Below are 21,129 nucleotides of genomic sequence, written 5' to 3'. Positions count from 1 at the left end.
TTCTTTCTTTCTTTCTTTCTTTCTTTCTTTCTTTCTTTCTTTCTTTCCTTTCTTTTCTTTCTTTCTTGAGATGGAGTTTTGCTCTTGTTGCCCAGGCTGGAGTGCAATGACGTGATTTCAAGACTTCAAGACTGTTGAAGCATAATCCCAGCCAGAGGCCAATGCTCAGAGAAGTACTTGAACACCCCTGGATCACAGCAAATTCATCAAAATCATCAAATTGCCAAAACAAAGAATCAACTAGCAAACAGTCTTAGGAATCATGTAGGGGGAGAAATCCTTGAACCAGAGCTGCTGTACAACCTGTCAGGAACATGCTACTGACATTTATCTTACTGTTGCCTGCTGCTCTCAGTTTAGAAGGCTATAAGGAATATTTGTCTTACTGAGCAGTTTACTCATTTTATAATTTCTTTCTTTCTTTTTTTTTTTTTTTTTTTTAAGATGGAGTTTTGCTCTTGTTGCCCACACTGGAGTGCAATGACATGATCTCGGCTCACTGCAACCTCTGCCTCCCATGTTCAAGTGATTCTCCTGCTTCAGCCTCCCAAGTAGCTGGAATTAAAGGTGCCCATCACCATGCCTGGCTAATTTTTTGTATTTTCAGTAGAGATGGGGTTTCCTCATGTTGGCCAGGCTGGTCTTGAACTCCTGACCTCAGGTGATCTACCCGCCTTGGCCTCCCAAAGTGCTGGGATTGCAGGCATGAGCCACCGTGTCCAGCCTTATGATTTCTTACAAAGTTATTTTCCATAGAGAGTGCTAGATTTTGGGGACTGAAACACATAGAAGAGGGGTGTGTAACCAAAGGAAAAAAAAAAACACAACAAGAAAAGAAAAGAAAATCTCCTGGAATGCCTTTAAAATTTAGCATATTTACAGATCATTTTTTCAGATTCTTTTCCAGCAACTTCATCCTTCCTTATATTCTCATAATGCTTTATCTATAGACCTCTTTCGCCATTGCACTTGTTATTTTTTCCCTTATATCAGGTTGGTTACAATGTATTTGTATTTCTTATTAGGTTGAATCTTAATCAATGACTTTGTCTAATTTGTCTTCCATTTGCTTTATTAAATGCCTAGTCTCATGCTCATAGTTAGTACTCAAAAAATTTCTGATAAATATTTATTAAATGAATTACAAACCAAACCTCATGCTATTTTCTTTTTACCATTCATTCATTATTTACTAACTCAAGCCATTACTAATCCAGCTAGGTTTTGCATTGGACATGAGGGATACAAAAATAAAAATTAGTCTCTGTGTCTAAGCATCTCACCATCTCCATCCCTGTGATTTATTAACAAATATTAGTGAGTATCTGCAATGTGTCTGAGATATCCCAATATCTTTGTGTCCCGTGTAAAATTTCTTGTTTGTTTGTTACACATATTGCCACTTTGTACTTCATCCAAGTCATAAATCTCTAGCCGTCCAGTTTGTGAAGTCTGTCTTTTCCTTTCTGAGGCCCAATGACAGCACTTCTTAAATACTATTAATAATCTTGAGTCATTCCATAGTCCCACAAATAGTGCTTTTTTTCCCTAAGATCTTGAGAATATTCCCATGAGGGAAACATTTTTAGCTCTGGGGAATCTCTTCCCTTCCTACTTTTAGTCATTCTTCCATGCACGAGATTCTTGGTCTTGGTTTTGATTTTTCTTCACTCCCTGTTTTTCTTCTTAGATGATTCCTTCTATTATCTTTTGATATGGTTGGCTGTGTTCCCACCCAAAATATCGTCGAGTTGTAATCTTCAAATGTCAAAGGAGAGATAAGGTGGAGGTAATTGAATTATGGGGGCAGATTCTCTCATGTTGTGCTTGTGATGGTGAGTGAGTTCCTGTGAGAGCTGATGGTTTTATAACTGCTTGGTAGTTCCTCCTGTATTCATTCTTCCTGCTGCTTTGTGAAGAAGGTGCCTTAATTTCCCTTTACCTTCCACCATGATGGTAAGTTTCCTGAGACCATCCAGCCATGTGGAACCGTAAGTCAGTTAAACGACTTTCTTTTAGAAACAACACACTCTAGAGCAGTTTTTTTTACAGCAGTGTGAAAATGGACTAATACAGTAAATTGGTACCAAAGAGAGTGAGGTGCTGCTGTAACGATACCCCAAAAATTTGGAAGCGACTTTGGAAATGGGTAACAGGCAGAGGTTGGAACAGTTTGGAGGGCTCAGAAGAAGGCAAGAAGATGTGGGAAAGCTTGAAACTTCCTAGAGGTACGTTGAATAGTTTTTACCAAAATGCTGATGGTTTTATGGACAATGAAGTCTAGGCTGAGGTGGTCTCAGATGGAGAAGAGGAACTTGTTGGGAACTCAAGCAAAAGTGACTCTTGCTATATGTTAGCAAAGAAACTGGTAGCATTTTGCCCCTGCCTTAGAGATCTGTGGAACTTCAAACTTGAGAGACATGATTTATGGTATCTGGTGGAAGAAATTTTTAAGTAGCAAAGCATTCAAAATGTCACCTGGGTTCTCTTAAAAGCATTCAGTTTTATGCAATCACAAAGAGATGGTTTGCAATTAGAAGTTATGTTTAAAAGGCAAGCAGAGCAAAAAATCTGGAAAAATTGCAGCCTGATGATGAAATAGAAATGAAACATCCATTTTCTGGGGAGAAATTTAATACAGCAGCAGACATTTGCTTGAGTAAGTAGGAGCCAAATGCTAATCACCAAGACAATGGGGAAAATGTCTCCATGGCATATCAGATATCTTCATGGCAGCCCCTCCCACCACAGGCCCAGAGGCCTAAAAGAGAAAAATGGTTTTGTGGGCAAGGCCCTGGGCCTTGCTGCTTTGTGCAATCATGGGACTTGATGCTTTGCATCCCAGCTGTGGATAAAAGGGGCCAACATACAGGCAGGCCATTCTTTCAGAGGGTTCAAGCCCCAAGCCTTGGTGGTTTGCACTGGTTTACACATTTTTGGCCTGCCAGTGCACTGAAGTAAAGAATTGAGGCTAGAAAACCTCTGCCTTGATTTCAGAAGTTGTATGGAAATGCCTGGAAGTCTAGGCAGAAATTTGCTGCAGGGGTGGAGCCCTCATGGAGAACCTCTGCTAGGGTAGCGTGGAAGGTAAATGTGGGGTCAGAGCCCATACACAGAATCCCCACTGTGGTACTGCCTCCTAAGTTCAGCCTTCTTCTTGCCACCTTGTGAAGAAGATACCTTGCTTCACCTTAGCCTTCTGCCATGATTGTAAGTTTCCTGATGCCTCAGCAGTCATGCAGAACTGTAAGTCAATTAAACCTCTTTCCTTTATAAATTACTCAAACTTGGGCAGTTTTTGTTTGTTTGTTTGTTGATGTGTTTTGAGATGGAGCCTCACTCTCTTCCATAGGCTGGATGCAATGGCATGATCTCAGCTCACTGAAACCTCTGCCTCCCAGGTTCAAGTGATTCTTCTGCTTCAGCCTCCTGAGTAGCTGGGATTACAGGTGCCCATCACCATGCCCAGCTAATTTCTGCATTTTTAGTAGTGATGGGGTTTCACCACGTTGGACAGGCTTGTCTTGAACTCCTGACCTCAAGGGATCTGCCCATCTTCGCCTCCCAAAGTGCTGAGATTACAGGTATGAGCCACTGCACCTGGCCAAGCAGTTCTTTATAACAGTATGAAAATGGACTAATAAATGTTTTCTGTTCTCTTCATTTCCTCCAGTAAAACAAAAGAGTAGCATTATCAAGCCCTTTCATCATTGATTCAAGCAAGTTTCTTTTAAAACACTTATAGCATGATGTACAAACTGAAAGCTGTTAAGCCTCCTGTTTCCTTATCCATTCATATATGTACTAAGTCTGGTCAATCTGGTCAGTTCTTGCAGGAAAATCTTTTTGTTGCTGTTTTTGATTCCCATCAGGGGTGTTCTTTTTTTTTTTTTTTTTCCCCGAGATGGAGTTTTGCTCTTGTTGCCCAGGCTGGAATGCAGTGGTGCAATCTTGGCTCACTGCAACCTCTGCCTCCCAGGTTCAAGTGATTCTTCTGCCTCAGCGTCCAAGTAGCTAGGATTACAGATGCACACCAGCTGGCTAAATTTTTTTTGTGGTTTTTGGTAGAGATTGGGTTCACCATGTTGGTCAGGCTCTTCTCCAACTCCTGACTCAGGTGATCCAAGTGGTGACTTTAAATCAAGTACTCTTTACTGCTTAGCATACTGCCTTATAATTTGCTTCGATACCTCCTATCTCCCCCTTCTCTGTTTCATCCATAATACTGTCATAAAGTTAGTTTTCCCCAATACAACTTTTGTCTTATAAAAAGAAAATTAAAAATCTCTTGGAGTCCTTTATTACTTGTAGTACAAAGCCCACAGTATGGTTTCAAACTATTCCACAGATCTTAGCTTCTGTCACTTCCTTATATAAATCTGACAAAATAGAAACTGGAGATAGGAAGGATGCAGAAATGACTAGAAAGAAACCTTAAAGGAGATAAACCTTCAAAAGGCAAAGATTTTTTATCTTTCAAACCATCCTCCAAAAATATCCTTTCATTTTTTGAACTAACACACACAAAAAATCATTTTTAAAGCAAAATCCTTAATCTTCAGAAAAAAATCATAAAACTTTTATAAAACTTGTCCTTTAATGCATTTCAGACTCTCGACTTTATGCTATTTAAGAAACACAAAAAATATGTTTCTAATAAGATCAAATAAACTAAAAAAAAGATTTAACAAAAAAGAACAAATAAACTAATTTTCCTCCTTGTGATGTCCTCATATTTCCTTTACTTTGTACTTTAGTCACAGCACCAAGAAAACATTTGTACTGTAATTAAAAATTTGAAGAAAACTACTCAAATTGTCTCATGCAAACCACTTCAAATTTCACATAAAAGCATTTCTAATTCTGGCATAGCTGATTTAATTAAATGTGGCTATAATAATGGATCTTCTCTTAAGCTTTTCTGTTCAAGAAATACAAATCTTTGTTCTTAAATTTCTTTCCACATTGAGATAACTGGCTTGCTCTGACTCCTCTGTGGGGAGAAGTTCATGATTACTGCGCTTTTCACTTAAAGTTCACAACCTTGAATGTCATGTTGGCAACAAAAATAAGACAATAAAAAATACTGATTTTCTTGATTTCGTGTTATTTCTCTATTTTATTTTGTGTACATTTTCTTATTAGTAGCTGCACCTGCTTCTTACTCTAGTAGAAATGATATGTTAATGAAAGAATATATATGTAATATGCAAGTATATATATTACATTTATAAAATATATGTTCTATATAAAAACATAATACATAATATATAAATATATAAAAATTATATTTATGTATATAAAATATATTTTAACACATATGCTTTTATATATAAACATGTCATTTATAAAACATGTCAAACATATATATATCTACATATATATTTATATTTTTGTAAGCTAGTTTCCATTACCTCTGTTGTTGTTACATCTATTGAGAGGACTTGTCCTGAGCTCCACAGTATCAGAGTCACAGCCAGGATGAAACGTGCACTAGCCAATCTCCAGTCCAGCATCTGAGGGTGGCATATGTCATCGTTAGCACTGAATTCATTTGAAATGTAAAGATGAAAAACAAAAGCTCCTAAAAGGACTCTTAGAGGTAAATGGTAAACCAAATTATTCAGTTTCAGTATATTGGAGTGCATCTCTACGAAACGTAACTAATACTTAATAGAAGCTGTTCATCTCCCAGAATGAATTCTATCAAGGTTTCTTTTCCATGGCAACTTAGATTAGGGCTGTACGGCTATAATAATAATTTAATTCAAACTAACCCATAATCTGTGAAATACAGTTAACATAACTTTATTTTTTGTCTGTCAAATCTAGAGATTACAATTCTATATATGTACCTGAGGAGAAATTTGTAACAGTGGCAAGGCATTAGAGAATAAGTTCTTATTGGTTTGTGGTGAACCAGAGAGACTGTGGTGTCTAAAACTATTTAAATCCAAAATTCAAAACACCCACCATCAGTAGGAGAATTTTTTTATGTCCTTGTGTTATGTCAGGATTTCATAAGCAAGATTCGAAATTGTTATTCAATCTATCAGATAGTACTATATCAAAATTGAAAAATTACATATAAGATACAATATCAAAAGACAAATTACTTAATGGAAGGTATTTTTGATATATACATAAATAAAAGATTATCATTTAGAAAATGTAAATAAATCCTTTAAATACAACTTTAAAGATTGACACACAATTAAATAAAAATGGGCCAAAGTTATAAACATTAATTTCATAGAAAATGAATGGACAAAATTTTCCATAACATGTACAATTTCTTCAATGCTAATACAAAGAGAAGTGAAATACCATTTTATACACTTAGTTTGGCAAAAATTTGGTCGAACCTTGCAATGTTAGAATGGTTTCAGGAAACAAAAACACAAAAAATTCTGGTGGAGTTGAAAATGAATCCAATCATTTGGAGAAAATTGGGCAATTTACACAAAGGTTGAAAATGCTTATCTCCTATTTAGGATGCATTTATTTCACTTCTAGGTATATATATTCCTTAGAGAAACTGTCGATGTTTATATGAGGACATGTATCTGGAAGTTCATAGCCTCATTGCTTATAGTAGTCAAAAACTGGAATCAACCCAAGTGCCCCACTCAAGGGAAAATAGATTTATTAACTGAGATGTAGTCAAACTACTGACTTAAAGTAAATGACTTAAATACATATTTACTGTGAAAACAAATAACTTAAATATATGTTTGGATTTATATGCATGGATTTCAAAAAACAGTTTTGGGGAGAAACGGGAAGTGTAGAACAGTACATGACTTTCATACAATTTACTGAAAATGTAAATGCCCAAAGCAATATCATACATTTTGGAACCTGATTCATGATTATGATTACCTCTGCAGAGAAGAAAAAATGAGTAAAATTATAGAGAAAAATATAAGGGACTGGGTTTTAAACCTATATATATTTTAAAGCAAATATGTAAAAATGTTACCCTTGTTAATTCTGGGTAATGAGCACAAAGATGTGTTATTTATATGTGTCTGACTTTTTAGATTAAAAAGTCACTATCCAGCCAGCTAAAGCTCATCTATAGTCTACATCAGGCTGAACCTGCTGCCAGTTTGACTACTGTGAGTTACGAAACTGTAGGTAAAATGGGGCATTGCTCTACTGAGGAAAGATCATGCAGCACGAGGTAGAACAAAATAGGCATGATTCCAAGCTTTGCCACTTGGTACATGGCAGTGGGAAAGCCTTCCAAGTTCATCCTTTATGAATGAAAAGTCTCAGGAAACTCTGTTTGCTTAAAAAAATCATTTGGAAAACCTGCTGGAGGTAAAGAGAAAATGGATGCTAGAATGGAATCTGAAAGATTGAATTTGAGTCATGTTTTTGCTTTAATATCTGTGTAACCTTGAATATGTCATCATTTACCCTACTCAAGGTTCATTTTACTTGTTTGTGAAATGAGAAGCAATTCCCATCTCAAATGAGCTTTAAGAGGATTGAATTGATTCATGAATCCCCTTTCTATCTCATTTACTATTTATAACCTGTATGTGAAAGAATATGAGAGATCATTAAATATTTCCTTAATAACTACATTTGTTCCGGCATGACCCAAGATTTTTTTCTGACATTTTCTTGAAGAATTGTTACTGCGGCTCTTTCCTTGAGCTCACTGAGTTCCCACAGAGGTAGAGGCTTGGGTGAGTGCCACTGGTAACCCACTGCCGTGAGTTGCCTCTAGTGTTGGAGGTGGGGTCTGGAGAGAGGCAACTGGATAATGGGGGCAGGTTTCCCTTTGGTGCTGTTCTCTCCTGATAGGTATCGCGATATCTGGTTATTTAAAAGTGTATAGCACCTCTCCTCTCTTTTTCCTCCTGCTCTGGTCATGTGAAGAGGCGCCTGCTTCTCCTTTGCCTTCCACCAACATCGTAAGTTTCATGAAGCCTCCCCAGCCATGCTTCCTGTACAGCCTACATAACGGTGAGCCAATTAAACCTTTTTTCTTTATAAATCACCCATTCTCAGCTGTGTCTTTATAGCAGCGTGAGACTAGACTCACACAGGTAGCCCCTGTAAAACTAACAAGAGAGGGAAGACCCTGACAAGTGATTGATTGCAGTTGTGTAGCAGTTAAGGACTATGGAAAAGAATTTTAAGCCTAGGACATTATCAGAGAGTATTTCAAATGCAAGAAACGAAAAAAAAAATAAAAAAACTTTGGCTCACATTCCTAAAAACAACAACAAAAAACAACTTGTAACTGTGAAACAGTTAGATTTTACTAATAAATGTTACATGCTGGTATGTGAACAAATGTTTTATCTAAATAGAATGGCATCTGAATGAACTATGTCAGTTAAGACTTAAAATTGAGATAAAATATTTTAGCAATTTTGTCACTGTCCATAACATTTATTTATCAAATATAATTTGGACTTTTATGTAATGTTTAAAATAGTTGTTCACTATGACACCAATGAGTTTATTTCAGAGTCTTGTCACATAATGCTAGTTCTTTTCTTTTCTGAAAGGGAGCAGTAAATTCTCTCTGCGTTCTCTTTTTCCTAACTTGATATTTGGACTGAGATTTTCAGTAAGGATATAAAAAACAAAAAACAAAAGACCAGTAAATCATGACTGTGTCTCCAAATTGAGAAAATAACCAGTAAGAATGCAATAGTTATCTGATGAAAATACCAACCAAATCCTGTATTAGCCATCACTTTAGAAACCAGCCACTTAATTGTGTTTTCTCCTGATTTTCCTGATGTCTCTTTAACTTTATATAAAGGAGGATAACTAAGAACATAACTGTATTTTAAAAATTATTTCATATTTCCAATATATCTTTTATTTATTTTTATTTTTTTGAGATGGAGTTTCACTCTATTGCCCAGGCTGGAGTGCAATGGCACAATCTTGGTTTATTACAACGTCCGCCTCCCAAGTCCAAGCGATTCTCCTGCCTCTTTCCGAGTAGCTGGGATTACAGTTGCCTGCTGTCATGCACAGCTAATTTTTTGTATTTTTAGTAGAAATGGTATTTCACTATGTTGGCCAGGCTGGTCTCGAACTCTTGACCTCAGGTGATCCACTTGCCTTGGCCTCCCAAAGTGCTGGGATTACAGGCGTGAGCCACTGCGCTGGCCTATATATCTTTTTAAAAGAAATTGTTGTCCCATTTAATCAAAGACAAACTCCAATTGTTTATGTTTCCTTTCTTCCTTTTTATCATAAAAATAGGTTTCAAAAGTGAAAATTGCCCAATTTTATATGTCTTTCTATGTGGATTTCCTTTAACTATTTTTATGTACATTTTCCTAACCAGGTTTTGCCTTGTCTCTGTAATCTTATAAATGGCACAGAATGATGAGTGTTTATAGTATTGATGATTATGTCTGAGGTATATATTTTTGTGCTTGGGTGTATATAGGAAAAATCATGATGGATCATCTTACAGATAACCACATCCTGATTATTTGGATAAGGAGATGTAAAAATAAATGCTGAGTTTAAATACACACATTTAATGGTTTAAAGCCATGCTTGTAGCCAGTTAACCAAAAGGCCAAGTTCCTAAATATGGCATTTGGTACACTAATGAAAACAAACACCCTGGCACCTGCCACACAAAAGACATTTGATTAACTAGTTGAAACTTGATTGCTACAAAATTAGAAACAGAGGAAATTATAGGGAGGAAAGGAAAAGCCTAGGCTCAGCCCCATTTTCCTATTTTGTTAATAGTGGATAAATATAGCCCACGATTTAAAATCTCCTGGGCACCATGTATACTCCAGATCACAGAAAGTTCAATGAAAGATGTTCATTGTCTGCATAAATAAACCAAAGTAAAGGTGTTTGTATTTTTTTAGCACATCAATTTTTTTTAGTAGATTAAAAAATTTTATTTAATGTTGGTAACTAACAAAAGATTGGTAAGTTCTGTGACAGGGTGGGGGCTGAACAAAAATGAACTGGAAGATACATAGCAACAGAGAAATCACATTAGGAAATGCTTTCCCCAATAGAGACCATATGAAATTTGGTTAGGGTTTAATTAGACAAATATTAATACTTTGACTCTTAAATCATACTAGTGTGACATCTATATTTTTGCCAGTATAAATCTTTAGTGGCTCAAATTACTAGTGGTAATCATGGAATCTCCCTCGCACCTTTTAGTTGAAAAACTGTACAACAAATAGCATATAGCTGTTTTTCTTGGACATTTATTATTTGGGTACACATTGACTTTTTAAAAGCAATTTTTAAATAATATTTCTTTGGATAGTGAGGAGTTTCGAAAGAAACAGCAGCCATGGAATCTGCCTTTTAGAAAATTATCTGTGTACTTCCTTCATATTTTAGTCATTGGACTATTATATATTTTGACTTTTTAAATAATTCTGCTGAATAAACAAATGTATAACATCTTAAGCTTTATTTTAAAGACTTTCCACATGTAAGAATTGATTATATTCTGAAAGGATCTTTCAAACTGGCTAGAGTGATGGAGTAAGGTGGTTAGGTATAAAGTTTTGTTAGGAGTTATAACATTTTGTTGCTTTTGTTTAGGATATATTGTACATTTTTAAAGAGGTGTTAGAGTTCCAATTAACAGTAAAGGCTCTGAAATTCCAGCAATAAAGAAAAATTGGTTTAATTATATTTAAACTAGAGTTTAATGAGAAGCCTGTTAAAATGAAGATGTTTTTATTGGTAGGAATAAGCGTTGCAATAAGCCATTGTTATTGTGTAAAGTATCTCCCAAGTGGGCTGGGGTAGAAAAAAAGAGATTGAAAAATCATTGATCTACAAAAGAAAGAGCAAACTGCTATGAGAAATGTAAGAGTTAGAGATAGTTAAGCTGAAAAAGAGAAGCACTGTGAGCCAGCATCTAATCTAGTGCACATTTTAATCAATAAGACTTTAAAACTATCTGCATTTGAAGAAAATTGTGTTGAAAAAAAAAGTCAGGTGTTAAGGACATTTTTCTTCAACCTGTGACTTTATGATTAACATCTGACTTATTGATAGTTGATCCAATAATTAGAAATTCACAAAGGTACTAGGTTTGTGGGTAAATATTGATATTGTCTAGGACTTTTTAATTATTTACCCTAATATCTTGATTGTAAATACTCAGACTCCACTCTCATTTAGCAAAAATTTAAAATAAAGGACTTAATTAAAGATAAAGGACTTACAAACTAATTTAATGGCTACATTTTCTTTACTTTCTTTTCTCACTGTGACAGAGCACGTTTAAGAGATTTAACTCAGGATATTTTATAAAAGGGCCTTAGTTCTGACAACATGAAATGACCATGTGTGCCTGCCGACAACACTGCCTAAAATCTTCCATCTTTGAAATAATAGGCAAGTTGTGAGTCAGCTTGGCCCATAAGTAAACCTGTAAAACATAGTACCTTCTTCAGGCTACCATTTATCCCACTCTATTAAGTTACAGTCAATATGGAATAATAAATGACAGAGTGACAATAATTTTTTATTTTAGAAAAATGCCTAAAACAAACAATGCTTAACACAAAGCCTGCATAGCTTGCTGCAATGGAAAAAAGACCTGACGCGTGAGTTGTGAGACTCAGGCTCTTCATTGCTCTGCTGCTATTTAATGATGTGATGTTGGGCAAACACGTTCCTCTCCATATCAGGTAAAATGGAGTTGGTCTTGGAGTTGGTCTAACTGACCTCTAATGTTGCTTCTGGCTTTTAAAGTTCACTGGCGAAGTTGGCTATTTTCTGGTAAAATTGCAGACACTTAACATGTAGGTAATGATAATAGTTGGTACAGATTTAGCTAGGAAAACTGACTTGATGAGTTCCTCAAATTAGCCAAAGTTTATGCAAAAAAATTGCATTCAGGCTGTGATGTAAATATTTGCCTCTTTCCTTTCAGTATTTTTAAATTAAATATTTCTAGCTGAAAAGAAAGAATCTCCAAATCTTTGATATTTGGATGTCACGTATGGTAAGACATTCCATTTTTAAGACCATGTTAAGAAAAAAAACAATGCTACCAATTAAATTGATATGCTTATCAAAAGTAAGACTAATTTCAATTTCAGAGATGTTAAATATGAGGCAGAATTGATGACATACGACAAGAGTTTTACTTGCTTACTTAGGATTTTTTTTTTTTTTTTTGCAACTGAGTCTTAGTCACCCAGGCTGGTGTGCAGTGGCGCAATCTCGGCTCACTGCAACCTCCGCCTCGCGGTTCAAGCAATTCTCCTGTCCCAGCCTCCCGAGTAGCAGGGATTACAGGTGCGAGCCGCCATGTCTGGCTAATTATTTGTGTTTTTAGTGGAGACGGTGTTTCATCATGCTGGCTAAGCTGGTCTTGAACTCTTGACCTCTTGATCCTCCCACTTTGGCCTCCCAAACCTCCCAAAGGGCTGGGATTACAGGCGTGAGACACCCCGCTGGCCTGTTTCTTTCTTTTTTTTGAGATGGAGTTTCACTCTTGTCACCCAGGCTGGAGTGCAGTGTCACAATATTGGCTCACTGAAACCTCTGATTCCCGGGTTCAAGCGATTCTCCTGCCTCAGCTTCCCAAGTAGCTGAATTACAGGCGCCTGCCACTGCACCGGGCTAATTTTTGTATTTTTAGTAGAAATGAGCATGTTGGCCAGGATGGTCTCGAACTCCTGACTTCAGGTGAGCTGCCCTCATCAGCCTCCCAAAGTGCTGGGATTACGGGTCTAAGCCATTACGCCCAACCTTACTTAGGATTTTTTTTTCCTCATTTTTCTTTTTTTCCTATCATGCATAAGTCAGTATGCTCATTTCTCTACCCTTTCAAAACAAAAATTGTTAGAACTGAGATTCTAGATGCCATAGAATGCAGTTATATTCTCTTTTTTAAGCTGAGAGAAAGAAAGGCTGGTATGATGTTTAATTTGGCTATCAGAAATGTTTTAAATCAGATAAATAACAATAATTTTAAAATATTTGAGTACTACTCTCCTGCATTTGGAATTAATAGTCTATCAAGATAAAATAATCATTTGAATATTCTCTCAATAATCATGTTCTTAATTTTAGTAGATATAAAATTGGTGACGACAACATAGGAATTTTTGATAATGAGAATTTTCAGACCTCTAAAACCTCCACCAATATCACACACATATATATCAGATTGAAAATCATTGATCTATGTGATATATGTGTGTGATGTATATATACACACCCATATATGTATATGGGTGTGTATATATGTATATATGTGTGTGATATATATATATATGATTATAATATATATTTATACAATATAATTATACATTATAATGTATGATTATAATATATAATGTATATATATCACACGTATATATGTGTGTATATGTCACACACATATATCACATAAATCAATGATTTTCAATCTCATATATATGTGTGTGATATTGGTGGAGGTTTTATATATATGTATATTTTTTTCACATGTTGTGACTCCCAAAATCTTCTTTCAATGAAAGAATAAATATTCAAAAATAAAATTCTGTCAGACAATATATAGATGTTCAACAACATCAGAAAAATACTTCTGTGATGCTGGGGAATCACAGACTCAGGCTCAGACTTGAACGATAGGGATAAGAGTTTTAGCCGTGCTCCTTAATGGGCTGGTGATGTTGAACAAGACTCTAAAATTGTCAAAACTGTCTAATGAAAATGGTTTTCTTCACAAAATGTAAGTTAATTAATTTTAGTCAATTTAAATTATGAATTTACAAACAGCACAAATTATGGAATTGGCTTAGAGTTCAAATAAAAGAAGTAAGCCTTTAAATTTATATTTAATATTGTTTGTTAAAAATATATGAGGATATACATTTATCTATGAAAAAACTACATCATTTTTATTTTTATATTATAAGTAAAAACTTCAATGGAAAGTAAAATAGTAGACAGAAACATTTTTTAAACTATAATTTGAAAATATTAATTACATGTTTTAAAATATGATTAAAAATTATTGTTATGAAGCGATTGTTGAAAAGTGATTGCTATGAAGCTGAAGGCAGATGTTTGAAGCCAGGTTTTTTCTACATACGCAAAATTTACACTCAACAGTCACTTAGGGAACTTGGAGCCATTCACAGAGACAATCTGCAAAACTTATATTTAAAAAATCAAAAGGATAAATTTTTAAATTATATTTTGTCATTACATAGGTAACCTGAATATTTCAATAAGTGACAATACTTGAACAAAGTTTTAAGAAAGGCTTTTCTGGGTTTCTTTGTGGAGAGAAGCACCCAGATGATTGAGACACTTACCTGCTGGAAAGCAAAGGCTTGGACCTCCTGTCGTTGGGGTCTCTGTTTTACTGAAACTGCGATTCCAGTCTTTGATGAATTTTGCCTCACAAACAAGACAACTGAGGGTGTCTGCGGCACTTAGAAGCTTAGAAATGGGGAAGTAGTTTGAGATCATCATAAACTCAGAGATTAAAACTCATTGAGGATTTTCATCCAAGAGCAATTAAAAATTGCTTGTGGCTTGTAGCTTCTGTCACTAACCCATACATCATCTATATTACCCTCATAAAAAATACATTTGAGAAATACTCATGGTTCTTAGCCATTTATTTTAAAATGTCCTTATGAAATTTGCTATTTTAAATAAATTGTGTAATGGGAATTTATGTTTTGGATTCCTGAAAAAAGGAGCAAGTTGAGATTGAGAAATTATAATTTCCCATTTAAAAATTTAAACATCAGCTGGGCACGGTGGCTCATGCCTGTAATTCCAGCACTTTGGGAGGCCGAGGTGGGTGGATCACCTGAGACCGGGAGTTCGAGACCAGCCTGGCTAACATGTGAAACGCTGTTTCTACTAAAAACACAAAAAATTAGCCAGACGTGGTGGCACACACCCGTAATCCCAGCTAGTTGGGAGGCAGGAGAATCGCTTGAACCTGGAGGTGGATGTTGCAGTGAGCCGAGATAGCGCCATTGCACTCCAGCTTACACAACAAAAGCAAAACGCCATCTCAAAAAAAAAAAAAAAAAATCAAAATACCAGGAATGTGTTCCCAATTCTTGGTGCTCTTCAATTGGCAGTAGCAAATGCTCCAAAGTCAAAAAGCCAGTTAGAAGAAGAGCCAGAACAACAACTTTCATTTTCAGACTCTCAGTTTCATGCTCCTTCAAGTATAACCTATTTGTATAAAACCTTTTCCATCTCCCAAACAATTTTTTATAAAGTAAATATTTTTTATGGATGCAGTATTATTAATGTGGCAGAAATCTACATTTTAAAATTACTTTCCCTGAAGGCAACAAATTAGTAAGAATGATGCATTACTAGTACATGTGTTAACTGATTTTATTCTATTTGGTGCCATTTTCACTTTTTTACTCACTTTGCCTTCCAAAATCTTAAAATTTTATTTTTAAGTATCTCTGTCTGTTTTCTTCTTCTATTTGGATCTGTGATTAATACTACTAGTCTCTTACTTGCAAAAAATTAAGAAGCCAGAAACCTATAATGCCACTTTAAAGAAAGATTGCATTATTATTTTTAAAAACCCAGATCTGGATGTTTACTGAAGTGTTTAGTTGCTATAACATTATTTAAGGCAGAAACCATGTCATGTTCACCCTTGCATCTAAGCACCTAACAGAATGCCTGGTGTAGAGTCAAATGTGTGTGTTGAATGAAAGCATGAAGCAGCCTTATGTGGAAGATAAACAGAAATACAGGGCAGATATTAATATCCCAGCTTTCTTGATATGAAAACCAAGGTAGAGGGAAGATAAGAGATTACCCTAGATTTCTACACCTGTAGTAATATGTGATGAAGCTCCTGCTGGAATCCTGATACATCCATTAGTATTTCACATGACAGATTCTCATTCTAATAAAAGTTACATGTATCACTATTCGCCAATAATCATCCCTCTACACTGTAGGATTTCTCCTTATCGAACATTAATCTGTACCTAAATCCCCAAATAGCTACATATTTCTTGATATAAATCTGTGTTACTTAAAAATAGAAAATTACGTTAGTATATTATTGTAGGCAATTCTGCTACGGAAATTTGTTGTTTAATTCTAATGCTCACTAATGGGAAAATAGCTTTGAAACTGTAGATAGGGAAAAGCTAATAGAGTTGCATATACTGGCTGGCCATTCTGTATATAGGCTTTTTAAAATTCAGCATTCAAAGGCTTTCAGAGGGTAAAATTGGATAAATTAAGTTAAATGTAGCATACTTACATCTGAAGTTAATGTGGAATATCACTACCCCCTTCACCCTTTACCCCACTTTGTACTTAAATAAAATATTTAATCAAAATCTTACATCATAATTATGTTAAGTTAGCCAACATAATAGATGAAAAAGTACTTCTAACGTGTAAACAGAGGGGCAAGCATATACATTTTTTTTTTTGAGCCGGAGTTTCGCTCTTGTTACCCAGGCTGGAGTGCAATGGTGCGATCTCCGCTCACCGCAACTTCCGCCTCCTGGGTTCAGGCAATTCTCCTGCCTCAGCCTCCTGAGTAGCTGGGACTACAGGCACGCGCCACCATGCCCAGCTAATTTTTGTATTTTTAGTAGAGACGGGGTTTCACCATGTTGGCTAGGATGGTCTCGATCTCTTGACCTCGTGATCCACCCGCCTCGGCCTCCCAAAGTGCTGGGATTATAGGCGTGAACCACCGCGCCCAGCCATATAAATTGTATAATACTCAACAATAGGATGCATTTATTGGCCATACACTGCATGCCAGATACTGGGGATATAAAAATAAAAATAAAAAAATGCTTTCTCTGTCTTCCTGTTGCTCACAGCCTGGTTCAGGCGGAAACTCCTCAACCACTTGCCCTGCCTAGGGATTTTCTTCTGCAAGAACTGATCCTTTCTGGAATGCTTCCACTTCCTTCAAATGGAATTGTCCCATATAACCTTTTAAAAAATAACATTTGCATAGTGGTGCTTTATTATCTTGAAATTAATCTCCTGTTATCCTTATAACAGTCATGTTAGATTTATATAGAAAACATGATAATTCTATTTTCTAAAAATCTGTGAACTGAAACAAGCTGAGTTACTTTAGAAATCTGGTGTCCTAATGCCTAGTATTGTATGTACACTTTCTAATACCATAAAGTGAATTAGTAGAAATAGACCTGGATGGATCTGAATCTTGATTAGGCATGTCATTTAGCCTTTTTGTTTTAACATCTTCTTCAGAAAAAATAGGGCAAAGACCTAATTAGTAGGGTTAGCATGAAGATCAGAAGTAATCTGGGTAAAGTGACGGGCTTAAATTAGTTACTCAAGGCCAGGCGCGGTGGCTCATGTCTGTAATCCCAGCACTTTGGGAAGCTGAGGCAGGCGGATCACGAGGTCAGGAGTTTGAGACCAGTCTGATGACATGCTGAAACCCCGTCTCTACTAAAAATACAAAAAATTAGTCGATGTGGTGGCGCACGTCTGTAATTCCAGCTGCCAAGGCAGGAGAATCGCTTGAACCTGGGAAGCGGAGGTTGCAGTGAGCCGAGATCCTACCATTGCACTCCATCCTGGGCGACAGAGCAAGACTCCATTAAAAAAAAAAAAAAAAGTTACTCAATAAATAACAGTTATCAGTATACTGAGATTGCCTTCGAAATATAGCAACTTTACAAAATATTTTAATTACTTTTTAATTTTTTTATTATACTTTAAGTTCTGGGGTACATGTGCAGATCTTGCAGGATTGTTACACAGGTATACACATGCCATGGTGGTTTGCTGCCTCCATCCCCCCAGCGTTATCCCTCCCCAAACTCCCCACCTCCTGCTATCCCTCCCCTAGTTCCCCACCCCACAACAGACCCCAGTGTGTGATGTTCCCCTCCCTGTGTCCATATGTTCTCATTTTCAACACCCACTTATGAGTGAGAACATGAGGTGTTTGGTTTTCTGTTCTTGTGTCAGTTTGCTACTACTTTTTAGTTTTTATGAAAAAATATTTTTATCATTCATTTTAAGAAACAAAATTAGTCTTCAAAATCTAGAATTATGGCAGAGTGATAGAAAATAAAATATATTAAGAAAAATAATATTGAATGGGGAGGAAATTTCACTATAGGGAGTTATCAATAGAAATCACTCTAACATTTGGTGCGTTATTATTTTGAGTCATAATATTTCTATAAAAATTCCTTCCAACTATAGAAAATGTAACCCTCGGAAAGAAACAAAAGAAAGTTCAGTTGTACTGAAGGCATCATTATTCTTCTGGCTGTAATTGTGCCAACTAAAGTGAACTTTTAATACCATTTTATATAATACTTTTAAAGTGGAATTTTTACATGTTTATAGCCTTAGGGATCATAGGAATATAGAATTTTAGAAAGAGAGGAAGCAATCATTAGAAATGATCACATTTAATACTCTCTAATAGATGGAGAAAGTGAGTGATGATCAGAGAAAATGCTCAAGGGAGAGGAGAGAAGATAAGAATACAGAAATGTCTGGAGAGGAAGAGGGAGAAGAAGGTGATGGCAAAGGCACTGCTGCTAGAGAGAGGATATGGTTTGTATTAAGGCCTGAGCTAATGAAGTGGCAATAAAGAAGGGGTCACTGCTCCAGGGGTGTACCATGATACTTACTTGAAGAAAGAAGAGAAAGCACTCAGCTACAAAATGCCTTTAATCTGAGAAATCTGGAGACATTTGGAGAGTTGGTTCATTTAAGAGAGATACCCAGAATTAGCACCTTGTTGTAGCTTACCCATTGTACCTTCACAAACTCCAGTTTTACTGAGGGAAGAATAAAGCTTCGGGGAAGCTGAATGATTTGTCCATGAAGCTGTTGAAGTCAGAACTAGGATTAGAAGTCTAGTTTTCTGCCTGCAAATCTTGGATTGCTCTGACTGAGCTGTTGAATCTAAGCAAATTACAATATTATCAATATTGTAATTTGCTTAGGACAAAATACAATATTATCAAGCTTTAATTTGTGCTTAAGGCTTGTGTGAAGCTGTATAGGTAGATTATAATAGAGCTAGAACAATATATTAGGATTTCTTTGAGTTCTTTATTTTTTGAGACAAGTACAATTAATCTGATTTTATTAATCAAACATTCAAATCATTGAGAGTATTTGTAAAAGAAGTTAAAATAATAGCCCTGAGGTTTCTGTGCCTAATCAACTAAAGATATCTGCTTCTCTACTGCTCATTATTCATGATATAAGAATTAGTTAAAAATCCTGGGAAATAAGGGGGAGAAAGCTACGGTCGACCTTAAACACGCTAAATAATTTTTTATTGAAGCCATAGTAAAATTCACTTACATGGAGGACACTTGAACTGTTATCAACAGAAAGTACTCTTTACAAAAGTTCTATAAGAGTGCTGAAGAGTAATATCAAAGTAAGAGAAGACACAAAATGTCCCTGATGTTTTTGGGTAGACTATTAGATATAATACTATCAATTCTATAACTTATATAGGCATTAAAATCACCATGATTCATTCTCAAAAATGCTAAATTTTTAGGAGAAAAACTCATAAACAAATAATAATCACATTCCTAAACCTATAGAGTCTGTTATTCGAAGAAACAGCATTTGAATTGTTAGAGCTGAATTCATTGAGTGCACACTAAACCTGAAATGAAATGTTACATTTCTTCTCAAACAGAACTCAAATGTATGCTTCACATTAACTCTCAATTCAATCATGGAATAGCAAGAGCACTACAAATACTGAAGAACAGACATAATCAAAGTGTATTCCAGCTGTTATCAACATCATGTTTGTATATTTGATATAAAAGGAGAAAAACAAGATGCTTTAGGTTTTAAGAACAAAGAATTTCATTAGGGATGTTTCTGAAGCTTCAAGTTTGTTTAGACCACTCTTCTATATAAAACATTTTTTGAGGAAAGCAAAATAATGCTATTAACATACCTATAGAATTATTATCTTGCATCCACCTTCTCTTTGTTTTGAAATGAAAGAAATGCAAAAAGCAACGTAATAAATATCTGAATAAGCAATTAGTTCCACCTTAAATTTACATTGCAAAAATATCTTTGCTTTTCTACTCATTTTAGAGAGGGAAATATTACCAAAAATGTTTCTAATTAAAAAAATCCAGATATAATCAAAACACTTAAAGAGTCTGTGAAAGTAAAAAAATAGTTAAAAGAAAAAAAGCACTAAATATTTGTCAATTTTTACATACAACTTACCTTGTGAAAAATCAGGAGATTCAAACTTTAGAGTACTGTGTGTGCAGTTTCTCCAAAACTCAGCCCTATGGTGAGTTTTCTCTCTGACTTTTTATAGTCTCAGTTATACACCCCTTACTCCAATCCCTGCCTTTGCTTTGTGTTACATCATTTCTACAGATTTTCCACTGAGCATTTTCCCAAGCCTCTGTTCAATCTCTTTCTCTCCCTCCCTCTCCCCCCTTCCTTCTGCTTTTCCCTCCCTCCTTTCCCTCCATATTTAGTCTATCTCTTGCTTTGATCATGGCATTTAAGTAGCAGTGGAAGCATAGGCTCTGGAAAATTTAAGTATAGATTGTGTTCAGCTTCACACCCATCACCTCTTCCTGAGGTTTTAGTCAAGCTCTGGCTATTACAAATCATATTTGAGAAATAAAATACACTAATAATTGTTGAAAAGTCACCAGGGAATTTCAAAGTATGATTTAGGGAGATTATAATCAGACACAAACTGATTTATTGGTGTAATTTTTGGATCTTTAAATGATCAGCTGTGGAAATAATGAATCGTTTCAGCCTCAGTCAGGTGCACAGTGCTGTGTCAGCGAAACACAATGACAGCTACTTCGTAATTAACATTGCTATACTGGGAAGACTGTCACTAACAAACCTATAAATACTGAGCCGTGACATGTGAGCTATAAATGAAGATGCTGTAATCATTTTTATCTTGCTGTTGTCCTCCAGTACTTTAATTTCCTTTTAACCAAAATATTTCTGCCTCTGTCTGGACGTTTCTTTTATTCTTATCTCTTACTAAGCACATTTGCATCTCTGCAAATTATTAAGTTATTAAGACAACATATTATCTTATTAGATCATTAATGGCTCCTTTGATTTACCAGAGGGTCCCCATTTGAC

At 35.5% G+C, this 21,129-nt stretch overlaps 1 protein-coding gene across 2 annotated transcripts in view; it reads right to left on the bottom strand.

Moving 5' to 3' along the window:
* The window catches only part of OSTN (osteocrin), a 51,634-nt gene extending 31,218 nt beyond the window's left edge, over positions 1-20,416 (bottom strand). Inside the window, exons 1-2 of one of the 2 annotated variants that reach the window (XM_037737818.1) lie at positions 20,230-20,416; positions 5,415-5,516 (exon numbers count right to left, since the gene is read on the bottom strand). In XM_037737818.1, coding sequence (XP_037593746.1) covers positions 5,415-5,516 — 102 coding nt within the window. In that variant the 5' untranslated portion in view covers positions 20,230-20,416. The remainder of the gene's footprint in view (positions 1-5,414; positions 5,517-20,229) is intronic. The other variant, XM_017526626.2, reaches the window with a different exon arrangement.
* Positions 20,417-21,129: the final 713 nt, after the last annotated feature.

Source organism: Cebus imitator, unplaced genomic scaffold (assembly GCF_001604975.1).
Source record: "Cebus imitator isolate Cc_AM_T3 unplaced genomic scaffold, Cebus_imitator-1.0 Scaffold43, whole genome shotgun sequence".
Taxonomy (NCBI): Eukaryota; Metazoa; Chordata; class Mammalia; order Primates; family Cebidae; genus Cebus; species Cebus imitator.
The sequence above is the reverse complement of the archived record's forward strand: the minus strand, read 5'-3'. Positions and strand labels throughout refer to the sequence as shown.